This window comes from Lontra canadensis, unplaced genomic scaffold, assembly GCF_010015895.1.
Source record: "Lontra canadensis isolate GAN:19392208 unplaced genomic scaffold, GSC_riverotter_1.0 scaffold107, whole genome shotgun sequence".
In the NCBI taxonomy this organism is placed as follows: domain Eukaryota; kingdom Metazoa; phylum Chordata; class Mammalia; order Carnivora; family Mustelidae; genus Lontra; species Lontra canadensis.
In genome coordinates, this window is record NW_022631101.1 from 5,325,679 (window position 1) to 5,340,091 (window position 14,413).

The 14,413-nt window shown below is 48.9% G+C and overlaps 1 protein-coding gene across 2 annotated transcripts; it reads right to left on the reverse strand.

Moving 5' to 3' along the window:
• Positions 1-2,590: 2,590 nt before the first annotated feature.
• Positions 2,591-10,975, reverse strand: KLK6 (kallikrein related peptidase 6). Of its 2 annotated transcripts, XM_032838998.1 has the most exons (7): positions 10,876-10,957; positions 10,064-10,114; positions 9,644-9,691; positions 9,161-9,317; positions 5,854-6,101; positions 4,574-4,710; positions 2,591-2,889 (listed from the first exon to the last, which is right to left on the reverse strand). In XM_032838998.1, exons 3-7 carry the CDS (start codon positions 9,687-9,689, stop codon positions 2,737-2,739), a joined length of 741 nt encoding a protein of 246 aa, XP_032694889.1. In that variant the 5' UTR covers positions 9,690-9,691; positions 10,064-10,114; positions 10,876-10,957; the 3' UTR covers positions 2,591-2,736. The 2 variants fall into 2 exon arrangements, with proteins under 2 accessions (XP_032694889.1, XP_032694888.1); XM_032838997.1 differs by lacking the exon at positions 10,064-10,114 and having other exon boundaries at positions 10,876-10,975.
• Between the last annotated feature and the right edge of the window lie 3,438 nt (positions 10,976-14,413).

The window sequence follows — 14,413 nt, forward strand, 5'->3', positions numbered from 1 at the left end:
TTCAAGCTGAAGTCAGGAGATGGTCTCTGTAATGGGTAAAATTCTCTTAGACATACAAGCACCTTAACATGCAGACAGTCTGCTTTAAAAAAAAAAAGATTCGGGGCGCCTGGGTGGCTCAGTGGGTTTAAAAAAAAAAAGATTCAGGGCACCTGGGTGGCTCAGTCTTTAGGCGTCTGCCTTCGGCTCAGGTCTTGATCCCAGGGTCCTGGGATGGAGCCCCACATCGGGCTCTCTGCTCAGCAGGGAGCCTCCTTCCCTTCCTCTCTCTCTGCCTGCCTCCCTGCTTACTTTTGATCTCTGTCTGTCAAATGAATAAATAAATAATTCTTCAAAAAAAATAAAAAATTTTAAAAATAAAAAATCTGTAAAAAAAAGAAAAAGATTCATGTTAAGCCTTTAAACATGTCTATGCTCAACTTGAGAAGGTACCGGAATTGAAAGAAAGCTACCCTATAGCCAAGCAGTCAGGAACTGGGACTCTGGCACAAATCCCCTAACATTCAACCTCCAGCTTGGCCATCTGCTCTCTGTGAAACTTTGGGCAAACCATGGAGCCTCTCTGTGTCTTGGTTTCCCCATCCCTAACATCAGAACAATAACGGTACTTAGTTCATAGGTGTGCTATGAGATTAAATGAGTTAATAGATAAAACCCTTAGCACCTATGAGATTAAATGAGTTAATAGATAAAACCCTTAGACCAGTGCCTGTCATGTACTAAGTAAGTGTTACTCGTTGTATCCATTGAAGAAGGTAATTCTCTCTTAATGAATTGAAGTTGATTTTGCTCTGGACAATCATTGACTGGTTCCTCCTGGTGACTCTGGTGCATTTCATGGCCCTATTTACCATCCAAAATCTTTAGAAGGGATTGGTCAAGGCGGGCCATTCACATGACTGAGTATTTCCACATACACATAAAGATCAGCCATTCCCTCCCATCATGTGTCTTGATCAACTTTCACATCTAGCTGTTGCTCTGTTTAATGAAGTCCGATTTCATTCTAAGCTGTGCTGGGCAAAATAAGGTTGCAATAAATATCGAAACAAATGAATTGTTCTTTCTGATTCTCCCTCTGTTCCTGAATATTTCTCTGCTCTTAAATCCAGCCTCCATGTAGGGCCGTCTTTTCTCTCTCTCTCTCTCTCTTTCTTTCTGGGAGCTCCTAACTGTCCCACCTGCTTTGCTGGGAGGACCCCTGGCTTAGAGGTTATTTTGCCTTCCTCACAGAAGATGCAGGGGAGGTTGTAGAGAAGAAGGCTTCTCTGAGGACAAGGACAGCCCTGGGACTTGGGATAGAGGCATGTACATCAGTTAGGGATGCGTGGTGCACGTCTGTGGAAGCAGCCCAGAGAGCATGCAGAAGCCTAACCCTCATTTCTCTGGGGACATCCCATCTCCCCTCTTTCCTGCCCATTGCTGTCCCCCTCAAGTGGACTGCAGCAAGATCTTTCTAGTGTGCAGATCTGACCCTGTAGCTCTCTCTAGGCCACGTGTTTCTTCCTGGCACTCAAGGTCAACATGATCTTCCACTAACCTACGCTTCCAGCCACGCCACCCACTTCTCCCACCTCAAACTCCAGCTTCACCATTCTGGATGATTCACCATCTCTGGGGCACACCAGGTGTTCTCACACCCCCAGGACTTTCTACAGATTGTCCCTTCTATGACGATGAATGTCATCCACCCAACCCTCTCCATACAGTGACTTCCAATGCAGCCTCCTTCTCCAGACTGCCTAGCCCCAGCTCATCCCTCTTCTTTCCCTGCACCATCACTTTGACCTCCTCTCTGGCCTCCGGTCTCTCTCCTCTGGTCCATCCCCTACAAGGTCCCAGTGCTGCTCTTGTTCACAAGCCTTCCATGGCTCCCCACTGACCTCAGGAGAAAGTTTTATTCTCTCAATCTGGGGTCTGAGGTCCTTTGGGATCTGGCCCCAGCTCTGCTCTCCCACCTTCTCTCCCACCCCTTACCCACATACAGTGGTCTCCCAGCCCTCTTCTGTCACTTCTTTCACTGCTACAAAAGGAGTTTGGGGTAAAGAGCCACCAGGAAGTCTAGTCCAAGGTGGAGTACTCACAGATGTTTTCCTGGAGGGGAGGAGAAATGAATTTGGGCTATAAAAGGGAACAAAGAGCATCTAGACTTGAGAGAGGCTGAAGTGGGATAAAAGCAAAAAAGCACTGCTAAGAATAAAATCCACTCTTTATTGCTCAAGCAAGTGTGCCAGGCACCGTTATATGTGTTCCACGTTTCGGAAATCTTGAATCCTCCCCAAAACAACCACTGCCCTGTGAGGAATATACTCTTATTATCCTTACTTTACAGATGAGAAGATCTGCACAGTGAAGGGAGGACCTTCTCAAGGGTACGCAACTAACAGAGGGCAGAGCTGGGATTCAACTCAGGTTTTGCCTGACTCGTGACACCTCCTCTGTAGGAAGAAGTCAAACCCGTTGAATAACCAAGGAGGGAGAGATGCTTGGGAGGGGTATTCCTGTATTCTCCTACCGGCGGGGTAAGACCTTAGCCCACATCCTCACTTGTCCCCAGTGATGCAAGGATGGGGCTGGGGTAAAACCAGGGTGAATTTGTACTGTCACATCACTGCTTTTATTAAGCATTAAGGGTTGGGTCTAGGCAGGTGGGGGGAAGGCAAAGTCTTGGTCAAGGATATTCTGGAGCCAGCAAGTGGGGGCCACAGGTCAAGAGTTGGATGTCACATGTCAGGGTTAGTTGCCCTGAATGGTTTTTCGGATCCAGTGGCCATATCTGCAGACATCGGTGTAGACCCCTGGCTTCTCCTTGGATCCACAGGGAACATTACCCCATGACACAAGTCCTCGGAGACGGTCTCCACACACCAGCGGACCCCCGGAATCACCCTGTGGGAAACAGGGAGAGAATCAGATACAGAAACACACACAGAGAAAAAGACAGAGTGACAGGGCCACCTAGCCGGCTCAGTTTGTAGAGCATGTGACCTTGATCTTGGGGTTGTAGAGTGTAGAGATTACTTAAAAATAAAATCTTTGAGAAAGCAAGAAACACAGACAGACAGGGAGACAGAAGGACACACAGAGACATGTAGAGAAGGAGAGGGAGAGAAACTCAGAGATGGATAGCCTTGGGGACAGAGAAGCAGATAGACACACACACAGTCACAGACAGGGACATGGAGAGTGTGAGGGAGACTCAGAAATGTGAAGAAACAGAGAGAACATCAAGATCCAGAGAGGTGGGGAGAAAAGAAGAGAAAAAGAACAGAGATTAGGAACAGAGACTGAAAGCTCTGTCTTGGTCACACTGCTTGGTGGGGAGCCTGACTCTCCCTCTCCTTCTGCTGCTCCCACTGCTTGTGCTCTCTCTCTGTCAAATAAATTGATAAAATCTTTAAAAGAAGAAGGAGGAAGAGGAAGAGGAGGAGAAGGAGGGAGAATGAGAGGTATGGAGAGAGGCGGAAGTGCAGAGTGAAGAGGAGACAGAGAGAAATATTTATGTATATTATACATATAATATATATATACATACATACATACAGTAAAATATATTGTGTGCATGGTTTTACATTTCATTACTTATGCATTATTTCTATAAATCTATTCATATAATAGTTATGTTTATATATGCAAATATACATATAAAGAGGCAAGAGTAGACAGAAAGGCATCTAAAGAGAGAACGGCACTCCAGTTACAAGATGGGTAAGTGCCAGGGGTGTAGTGCACAGCATAGTGACTATCGTCAACACCGCTGTGTGATGTCTAGGAAGCTTGTTAAGATAGTGCATCCTAAGAGCTCTCATCACAAGGAAGCAAAATTTTTCTTTTCTATTTCTTTGCTTTGCTTCCCCTTCTTATTGAATCCACAGGGGATGCTGGGTGCTAACTGGTCTGACTATGGTGACCATTCCACACCTACGGAATTACATCCCGCTCTATACCTGAAACTTCTACACTGATGTATGTGTGCTGACTGTATCTCCACAAAACTGGGGAGAGAAAAGACTGCTTCAGAAATGGGACTTGTCTGCTAGTCTTTTCTCTGTGTTCAAGTTGCTCTGTAGCACTGTTCCGAGCTCCATCTTTTTCTCCCTCTTGACTGGTCTCTTCACGTCCCTCAATGGACTGGAGTAAATTTTGGCATAAATAGGAGAGACCCAGTGGATGAAGTGGAAACAAAAAAACACAAGTTAAAGGAGGCATTTGGGAGTGGGGATGGAGCCCTGTGTCTCCCCAGCTGTGGTCCCCCTACCTCCAAAACTTGGTCAGATCTAAACAGGACAGCCCCCTGTTTGAGGAAGGATGGTCCCTTCACACCATCTGCCTCCTTACAGTGTCTCTCTGTTCTTGATCTCTGTATCTCCCTCCTTGTCTCTGCATGTCCTGTCTCTGCTGGCTGTCTTTATATCTCTGCCCATTCCTTGCTGTGTCTCTGAGTGTCCAACTGAGACTCTCTCCCTGGGATTCTCTCCCAGCATGTCTCTGAAAAACTCTGTTTCGGCCTGTGAGTTTCTCTCTCTGCATCTCTGACCTCGGCTATTTAGCTGGAAGGTCCTGGTGGCCTCACCTGGCAGGAATCCTTCCCGTACTTCTCATCCCCGGCACACACCATGTTCTGGGTGATCTGGTTGGGGTAGGCACGCTCACACTCCTCACGGGACACCAGATGGATGTATGCACATTGGATGGTGTTAGGGAAACCACCTACAGAGAGAGGAGGGCCAGGTTCACTTCACAGTCTGTCCTTCCCAGGTCCTCCCCAGCGATCTTCCAACCTCGTTAAGTCCTCTCTCCCCTACTGGTCTCTATTCCCCACTGGTTTCCTTCTTCCTATTTGTCTTTCATTCATAAAAACCCATTTCCATTGGCCCTGGCTCCTGATTGGTCCCTTTTACATTATTCTTTCCTCCCATTGGCCTGCCTTCCTCATTAATTGTCCCTTTTCCAATAGGCCTCATTTCTTATTGGTTTGCCCTTTCTCTTAGGTCCTGCCTCTACTTGTCTTTTTCACTAGTCCCACCTTCTTCAGTAGTCACAGCTCACCTCTAGTCTCTCTTCAATTAGTCCCTCCTCCACCCTTTCATCCTGCCTTGGACCCTTCTTTTCTGTTGGTTCATCCTGATAGGTCAACACTTGACCATTGGTCCTTTTCTAACCAATCGCATTATCCCTCATTGGCCCTCACTTCTTATTGGCCCTTAATCCAGAGGCCCACCCCCCCCCCACTGGTCCTATCCTAAAAGAATCCACCCTCCACTATAAATTCTCCCTTCCTATTGTCCCTTCATCCAATAGTCCATCTTCCTTTTTTGGCCTTTCACTCACGGGCCTACCTTCCGCAGTTCCTGCTGACCTACTGGACTTGTTCCTACCCCTGTCCTTCTTCTACTGACTCCTGTTGATCACTGATCTTTCCTCAGTTGGTTCCTCCCCATTATCTCTCTCCACTCCACTTGTACTCACAATTCGTATCTTTCAGCTGGCTGCCCTGTTTTTATTGATCTCTCTTCTTCCATTAGTCCCTCCTCCATTATCGCTTTTTGGTCATCTGTGCATACTGATTGGTCTGCTTCCATCACTGCCCCCCCCCTTTTTTTTACCTCCTTCTTGATTAGCATCTCCCCACTGACACTCCCTCTTCATTGATCCTTCATCTTACGGCCTATCTCTCCATACCATTCACCTGTGGATCTACTTTCTCCACTGGCTGTTCACTCCTTCGCTTAACTCCCATATTTGCCAACCCTCCTCACTGACACACTGCCCCACTGGCCCTCACCATTAGCCCACCTCCTCCATAGCCTGTCACCCATCGGCCTGCTTCCCCATCACCCTCCCCCTACTGACCGTCTGCTGTCTTGCCCCAGCCTAGGATGTGGCAGCTGGCGTGGTTGGCCGAGCAGTCTTCCTCCAGGGAGAGGGGCTGGATGCGTTCAGAGAATCTGGCCGGTCGAGCGAGGCGCAACAGCATGATGTCCTGGTCATGAGTGGCAGCATTGTAGCCAGGGTGGACCACAGCCCGGACAACAGAGCTCTGCTCTTGGAAACTCTCCCTTTGCTGAAGGTTGTGCTTCCCCAGGTAAACCTGAAGATACCTGGGAAAGAGGAGAGCTGGGTCTTACCTGGAGTCCTTGGGCTGCAGCTGAGACTCCAGAAAGAGCTGTGATGGGAGATGGGGTAGCCTGGTGGTACCATGAGCTATCTGGTCTGTTCCCCTCACAGTCTTCCCAGCTCAGGAAAGGACAACTGCATCCTTGCAGAATAACCTTGGAGACTATTCTTGACTCTCTTTGTTTCAAGCTTCACAGAAGTCTTTCTTGGCTCTCCAAAGTATATCCAGGATGTGATCACTTCTCACCTCCCTCACTGCTACCATTTTGGTCTGGAGCCATCATCTCTTACTGGGACTATGGCAGTAGGCACCCCACCGGGCTCCTTTTTCTGTGTTTTCCCCTCCACAATACAACCAGAGAAATTTTAACAACATAAAATATCCCACCTCCTCCTGTCCCTCCTCGGCTCAGAACACTCCAATGACTCCCATCTCACTCAGAATAAAGGTTGAAGTTTTCACTCTGGCCCACAAGGTCCTGCACATCCTGCCCCCATCACCTCTCAAATATTACCTTCTCCCACTCTCTCCTTCTCTCCTTCTGCTCCAGGCACACTGGCTACCCTGCCTTTCCTTGAAACAACAGTCATCCTCTCATCCCAGGGCCCTTGCCCTGGCTCTTCCCTCTGTCAGCAACTCTTTCATCCCACATATCTCATTACTTCCTCCCCCACCTCCTTCAGATGTCACCTTCTCTGTGAGGCCTTCTCTGATGATCCAATTAAAATGCAAATACCTATCCTAACAGGCAAGTCCTTTCTCCCTGTTTTTTTTTTTTTCATCCAAGAATCTACCATCACATTCAGATATACTATCTATGTATTGTTAAATATTTACTGATTTTATTGTCTCTCTTCCTACCATAACAGCACTGTCCAATAGAACTTCCTCAATCATGCAGCTGTTTGATACGGTGGACACTAGAGACTAGGTTGCAACTTGCCCTTTGGCTCCTGGATTTGTCATCTCATTGTATTTTCCTTAATGTAAATTTAATTGGCCATTTTTGTCTACCATATTAGGTGGCACAGCTCTAGAATATCAAGATGGGATTTTTGTTTTGTTCAGATACAGCATCCTCAGTGTCTCATCTATGTCTGTCATATTTACAATAAACATCCAACAAATATTTGTGAAATGGATCAAAGAGTCAGTCCCTTGCTCAAAATTCTCCTGTGGCTCCCCATTGCCCTTGGAATAAAACTCATTCTACCATCCTCTGTCTCATTGTCAACAGGTAACTTTCTTAGAACACTCTAGACAGTTTCATCCTCAGGGACTTTGTCTTTGCATTTCTTCTGCTGTGAATGTTTGTCCCCCTTCTTCATTTGTCTACCCTTTCTCATTTTCCATGCTTCAGCTTGGACTTCATCTCATCAGAAGGTCCCTCATGACACCCTCGTCCATTCAAAGTAGGTATCTCTGTTCTTTTCTCTCAGGGAGCCATCCCTGTTCTTTTCCTTCACTGGACTTGGGGTAATTTGTAATTATATGATTTTTCGAGGGCTTGTTTGTTAAATAATTATCATTCTGTGCTTTTCTGTTTCTGTGCTCCTCAGGGCAGAGGCTCTGTGTATTTCTCTCACCTACTACTGAATCCCCACTGCCCACCTCAAATCAGGCACTTAGCAGATGCTTTGATCAATGTGCACCAGATGGATGACTGAGAGAATGTCGGGAGTGATGTCAAGTGTGGGGGAAACCATCCTGGGGTCCTTGAGTCCATACTCTTGCATGATTAACCCCTCCTCCCACAGTAGGAAGTGGTACCTGTTGGTTTCCAAACACTTCAGTTGCCACTTACTACTTCCCTGAGCCTCAGTATCCTCATCTGCAAAATGGGACCAGGAGTCCCTTGTTGTGAAGTTTCCAGGAAATGTATATTAACTGCTTAACTCAGCACCTGGCTGGTAGTTAGCACTGAACAAAATGGTAACTGTTAACCTAACTAGTGATCATTAGTTCTCTGAGGATTAGTGCTGGTCCCTCTATGCTTTTCAACCTATGCTTGCTTTTTGGATGATCTCATCCCATCCTGTGTTTAAATACCACTTATTTGTGGATGACCCCTTAATGTTTCCCTCCAGGTCTGACTTCTCCTCTGAGCACCAGGAGCCTACCCTCATGCTTCACTGACATCTCCCTGGTGCTAGAACAAAATGTCTGACCGTCCTCTGCCCATGTCCAAACTGGTTCTATTTCCCTTTCCTTTGGCTCAGAAAGACACAACAGAACATTCACTTGTTTGAGTCAAATACCTGGAGGTCAGCTCTGCTTCTTCCATCCCACATCACTGAGTCCCTCTGGTCTCAAAATATCTCCCAAGGTTTTTAACTATACTCCATCTCCTGGTCCAAACCATCATCCTAGGTCATTCTATGTGCATCCCTTCCTTCATCTCCCCTTGCCCAGCCCACTTTCCACATGGTGGTCAGGATGCTCTTAAAGACTGGGTGGCTCAGTCATTAAGCATCTGCCTTCAGCTCAGGCCATGATCCCAGGGTCTTGGGATCGAGTCCCACATCAGGTTCCATGCTCAATGAGAAGCCTGCTTCTCTCTCTGCCTGCCACTCCCCCTGCTTGTGTTCTGTTTCTGTCTCTGTCTCTGTCTTTCTCTCTCTCTCTCTCTCTCTCTCTCTCTCTCTGACAAATAAATAAATAAATAAATAAAATCTTTTTAAAAATGTAAGTCAGTTCCTGCTGCTTCCCTGACTGAAATTTTCCACTGGCTCCCTACCTCACTTAAATTGAAATCCATCACTCCATCGCTGTCTACAGGGTCCTGCCCCATCTGATTCCCCAGTTACAAGGTCAGTCCATAAAAGCAGAAATTGTGCTTGTTTTCTTCCCTGCTGTATCCGCAGGGTCCCAAACAGGGCCTGCAGATAGGTAATGCTCAGTTAAGTACTGGCCAGGTGAACCTCGTTACAGATGGCCTTGGGTTGGGACAGGGGGATGTAGGTGTCTCTTCATGCCTGAAATCTGTAAGACAACCCCAGGGTCTCATTGCAATCATGCCTCATTCATGGAGTGGAGACTCACGGTTTTTTGCAGTGGGCAGCGGTGAGGACCCATAGCGGGTGAATGAGGACCCCTCCGCAGAGTAAGTGGCCTGACATGTAGAGGGCAGCTTGGTAGGGGTGAGACGTCTGCTCACAGGGTCCACCATGCAACACCTTATTCTGCTCCTCGGCCCAGGCTGAGAGAGGAAGGGTCTGAGTCAGGGAGGAGGTCTGGAGACACCAGGCGAATCCCCCCAGGTGAACCCCAATGCCATCCCAGTGTTCCAGGTCATCTCCACCCCACCCCATCCTCAAATTCTTCCCCACCTTCTTGACTCCTTCCCACCTCCTTTCTGTTTGCATCCCCATCCCTAAACTAGGCCCCTGCTTCCTCCTCACTCCAAGCCCACCCTGCCTCCATACCCGTGTGAATCCCTACCCCAAGGTCCAAACTTTCCCATCAGCAGCCCCTACCCGCCCCCCACCCAACCACCCCATCCCATCCCATCCCCTGTCTTCCCACCTGCAGCCATCAAGACCAGTGCCACAATCAGCGTCTTCATGCCCATTCCTGAGAAGGGAAACCAAATGCTCCTCAGTCCCCCTCACAAGTCCCCACCTCCTTCATTCCCCCCCCCTCACCTGCATGCTTTCCTGATCCTTGACCTCCAACCTTCCCCTGGCCTCCTGTCACTCTAACCACATCTTCCATTCTGGGGTCCCATGAAGGCAGGTTGAATAAGAACCCAGAACCACTCGTGGTACTCTGTGGCTCACATTATGCATCTCTTACTTCTCTGAGCTCCAACATGCCCGCCTGCCAACAAGAGGGGATGGCCCAGGAAGAGTCCTGACCTTCTACTCTCCCCATGGGATTTTTCTTCTGTGCTCACTGTGTTGCTCTCCCCACATCTGGAGGTTCTGGGGTGCAGCATGATCTTACCTGCTGGGGGCCAGCTACCTGAGGGTCCAGAGGACTCCTGGCCGAGGGGCTCTTGGGTTGGGATAGGGATAGCACGTGTCACAGGCAGAGAGACAGAGGAGCAAAGAGAATCAGAAAGGCAGGGAGTTATGGGGAGAGACCAGACACTGAAAGCAGAGAGGATGCCCAGGAGCCAGAGCCACAGAGATAGACAGCAGAAGATGTATGGGCTGTGGGGCCCAGGCAGATACCTGGGCTTCCTGGCCTCCCTGGAAGAGGCTCTTCCCCGTCCACAGACACTCCTGGTTCTTCCTTTTAACCCCTATCTCCCCAGGTCCCTGAGGCAGGAGGCCGCCCCACCCTTTCCTCCTCACCCAGACCTCCCACACACATTCCTTACTTCCCCATCTCCCCATGGTTCTACTCTTGGTGACCCCTGACTGGGCTTCCAGGAAGGGGAGCACTAGTCCCTGAGTGCACTGGGGACCTGGACTCCTGGGACTGAGGGGGGAGAGGCTAGGGGTCCAGACTCCAGGGTTTGAAGGAGGAGTCTAGAATTCTAGATCTTCAGGAGAAGGACCTGGGACCTGCACTTTTGAGTCTAAAGGAGAAAAGATGGGCACTTGTTCTCAGTCCCTAGACTTCTACGTCCTTGAGCAAGGTATCTGAAGACCAACACCCAGGCAAGTGACCAGTGCCCTCTGGCATGCAGGAATCCCCCCACCTCTGTCTGTGAGCCCTTTAGGCCTGCAGACCCTCACTCCTGGGTCTGCTGCCTTCAGACACTGAAAACCAGGCAGCATGGGTCAGTGGGGTTGGGGTGATTCACGCACCTGCCTGTAAGTCCCTCTGTGGTTGCTGACGACCTCCGTGTCCCCACTGTAGACAGCAAGCCAGTGAGAAAGCATGTGTCACCAAGCTGGCTCCCGCCCCTGCCCTGGGCTGGGGCGCAGGCCCAGCGCTATGGGGAAAGGGGCCTCAGACAATCGGGCTTTGTCCGCCCCCAGGACCCAGTGCCATGCTCCCAGCAGCTCCGTTTCTCAACCTCTCTTCCGGGCAGGCAGGCGGCTGTGTCAATAGCTTCCCTTTGTCCCTGTCTGACAGTCCTGTTGCTGTCCTTTCATTGTCCACCCACTTCTGCCAGATATCAGGACATTTGACCCTCCTGGTCCCCCTGCTCCAAGCCTGCCCACCTGTGAGGTCTCACTGTCCACCTCTCTCCCTGGCCATGGTGGAGCTGTCTCCACGTCTCCTCCCACCGTCCCTCATGTTTTCCTGTGTTCATCTCAGGCTCTACTTGTGTCTCTGTCCCTCTTTCCCCATCTTTTTCTCTGTATCTCTCTCTGCTTTTCTCCCAGTTCTCTGAGTCTCTTGACATTCTCTACATTTTGGTTTGTTTATCCTCCCCTGGCTTCCCCTGCATTTCCAGCAGAAGGCTGTGCCTCTGCCCAGAAGCAAGTTAGTTCCCTAGGGAGCCAGAGGGTTGATATCAGGAGCAGTGGGGAAGCCAGTGGGACACAGGAGGGTTTCCAATGAGATTCAACACCTAGGGAGAGGCTTGGAAGTAAGCAGGAATACAAGAACACTTGAGAGGGATGTGGGAGTGTGAGATGGCGGCCCCAACAGCTGTGGAGGGACCCAGGAGGATTTGAGGAGGTGCCTGTGAAGTTGGACCTTGAAAGCTGTGCCCAGTGTTGGGTGTTGGTCAGGAGAAGTGGGGCAAGAAAGCCTGGCATGTGGCAGCCGTGGGGAGGGAAAGGAGGATGGATGTGATGAGCATGGGGCATGAGGAGGAAAATGTGAGGAAGTCACTGGAGATAAGGACAACTGATATCAGTAATGTCCATCTCAGCACCAGCTCGGGCCTGGCACTGGGGGATGAAAATCAATGTTTGGCATTCGACATACTCTCTGGTTGTTCCTCTGTCCCCAACTTCCCCCAGGCCCTTCATACCCACGTTCCCATTGAACTGGGCATCTTCTCAGAACCCACCATTCTCCTGGACACCTAGCTGGATTCCTTACAGCCTGGCCCACCCCTTCCTCTCCATTGCCATGACCCTAGCACCAGCCCAGACCTGCTCCTCTCCCACCTGCACCATCACCTTGGGCTCTTCCCCTTTCTCTGTATCCTTCACTTGACCCCAGAACGCCCTTCCTGCACCCAGAGCTGACCGTGCCCCTCTCCTGCTCATAACACTGCCCTGGCTCCCCCATCACCCCTGGGACAAAGTCCCATCCCCTCAGCTGGCTGTTGGAAGACCTTCAGCATCCACAACGTAGAAATATATTGCCAAATACAAATGCATTTTTAAATTTTCTAGTAGCCACTTCTTTAAATAGTAAAAGGATGGGATGCCTGGGTGGCTCAGTTGGTTAAGCGTCTAACTCTTGATCTCACGACTCTTGATCTCAGGGTCGTGAGTTCAAACCCCATGTTGAGCTCCATGCTGAGCATGGAGCCTATTTAAAACATAATAAGAAGAAAATAGTAAAAACAGAGACAGAAGTTCATCTTGGTATTTCATCCAGTCCAATACATCCAAAATTGCAATGTGAAATCAAAATAAGAACATATTAAAGATAGTTTGTCTTCTTATTTTGTGTGCAGTAAATGTTTGGAATCTGATATGCCTTCCCCTCACAGCATGTGTCAGTTGGAACTTGCCACATTCCACAAGTTAGAGCCACCAAGGCGAGCCGCTGCCGCAGTGCACAGCCCAGCTCTGCCCACGGGTCTCGTGTTCCAGCTGGGAAGATTGCTTTCTCACCTCTGGGCCTCATCCATGCTATTCCCCCTCTCCAAATGCACTTCTCACCTTCTCCTGACCACAACTTGTCCTTCAAGTCTTTGCTTAGACATCATCTCCTTCTGGAAACCTTCCCTTGAACACCACCCAACTCCCATCCCCTGCAGTTGGGTTAGTCACTCTCTCACCCAAGTTCCCACAGCAGGTGCAACCCTCAAGTCACCCTGGACCGTGAGCATGTGGATTCATATCTATCTCTCCCACTGGGTGGTGAGCTCCTTGAGGACAGGCACTGACTCACACCCCTGTGTCCCAGGTGACCTCACGGGACCTGGCCCAGAGGAAGCCTTAGGAAATGTTGGCCAAATGACTAAAATGTCTTCATTACACCCACTCCCATTTTACAAAAAAAGAACACTGAGATTCAGAGAAGGAAGTTAATTGCTCAATGTCCAACACCCAGGAAATGGTGGGACCTTTTGGATTGGAACTCTACTTTCAACGTGGAGATGGACATGGCCCATCTTTTGGCACTGCAGCTGGGTGTCCCTTAGCACAATAGGGGATGGGAGGGTTTGGGAGGAGTTGTTGAGAGCCTCATGGGAAAGGAGGGAGGTGACAGATGGCAAGGAACTCCAACTCTAAGAACCTCTTAAGAGAGAATAAAGTGCCCAACTGCAGGCTTTTGTCAGTGACCTTTAGGGTTTTTCTCCTGCCATGTACCACACATTATTATTTATAGAGATTTTCCCCCAAACTGACATACTCCACAAAAGATTTCAATAAAGAAAATGTGTTATAAGAAAACTTTATGAGAGTATAAGTAGGAAATAGTGCTGGAAATCACAGACAATAAGAACCAATATTCACTGAAAGCTTATTCTATGTCAGGGAATGTTCTAGCACTCTCTGAATATTAAATTTATTTAACCTTCATAACAGACCTGAGAAATAGGTGTTACTTCTCTCACTTCAAGGACAAAGGAAGGGGAATGGGGAAGTAATGTGCAAGTAGCTGATAGGTACCCAAAGTGGGGCTGGACTCCAAGAAGCCTAGTTCTGGAGTCAGTGTCTTTGACTACTATGTTGTACTGTCTGCCCAAAAAGAAAGGAAGTTATTTTTAAAAATCCAACAGAAGTGCTATCCCAAGTCATTGCAAACCAACCCACCTCCAGACTTGTATGCAGTAGCAGCCAAGAGGAAGGGCCAGGTGTCTCCAGGCTGATTTAGTACAATTGCATTGTACTAAAAGTAATTTGATTACATTTTCAAACTTTAGATGAATATTGATTTGAGGTTGTTTGCTGGGGGAAGGGGAAGTTGATGGATCTTCACGGGGATGGGTGGCTAAAAACCCTTGACATTCCTTGACACTGATCTAGAGGCAAGAAGAGTCAAGGGTCTGGACACCTGAGTCTGAGCGGGGAGGTGCTGGAGGCAAGAACATTAGGTATAAGGGAGGAGGGGCTAGAGGTGCAGATTCCTATGTTTTGTGCCGGGAAGGGGCTTAGCCTCCTGTGTGCAGGGAGTTCGTGGCTGCAGGATTTCTGCAATATGTGGAGGGATGGAGGAGTGGAGGGCCAGGAGAGACTTCTTAGGGAGATGAGATGACGAGAGGAA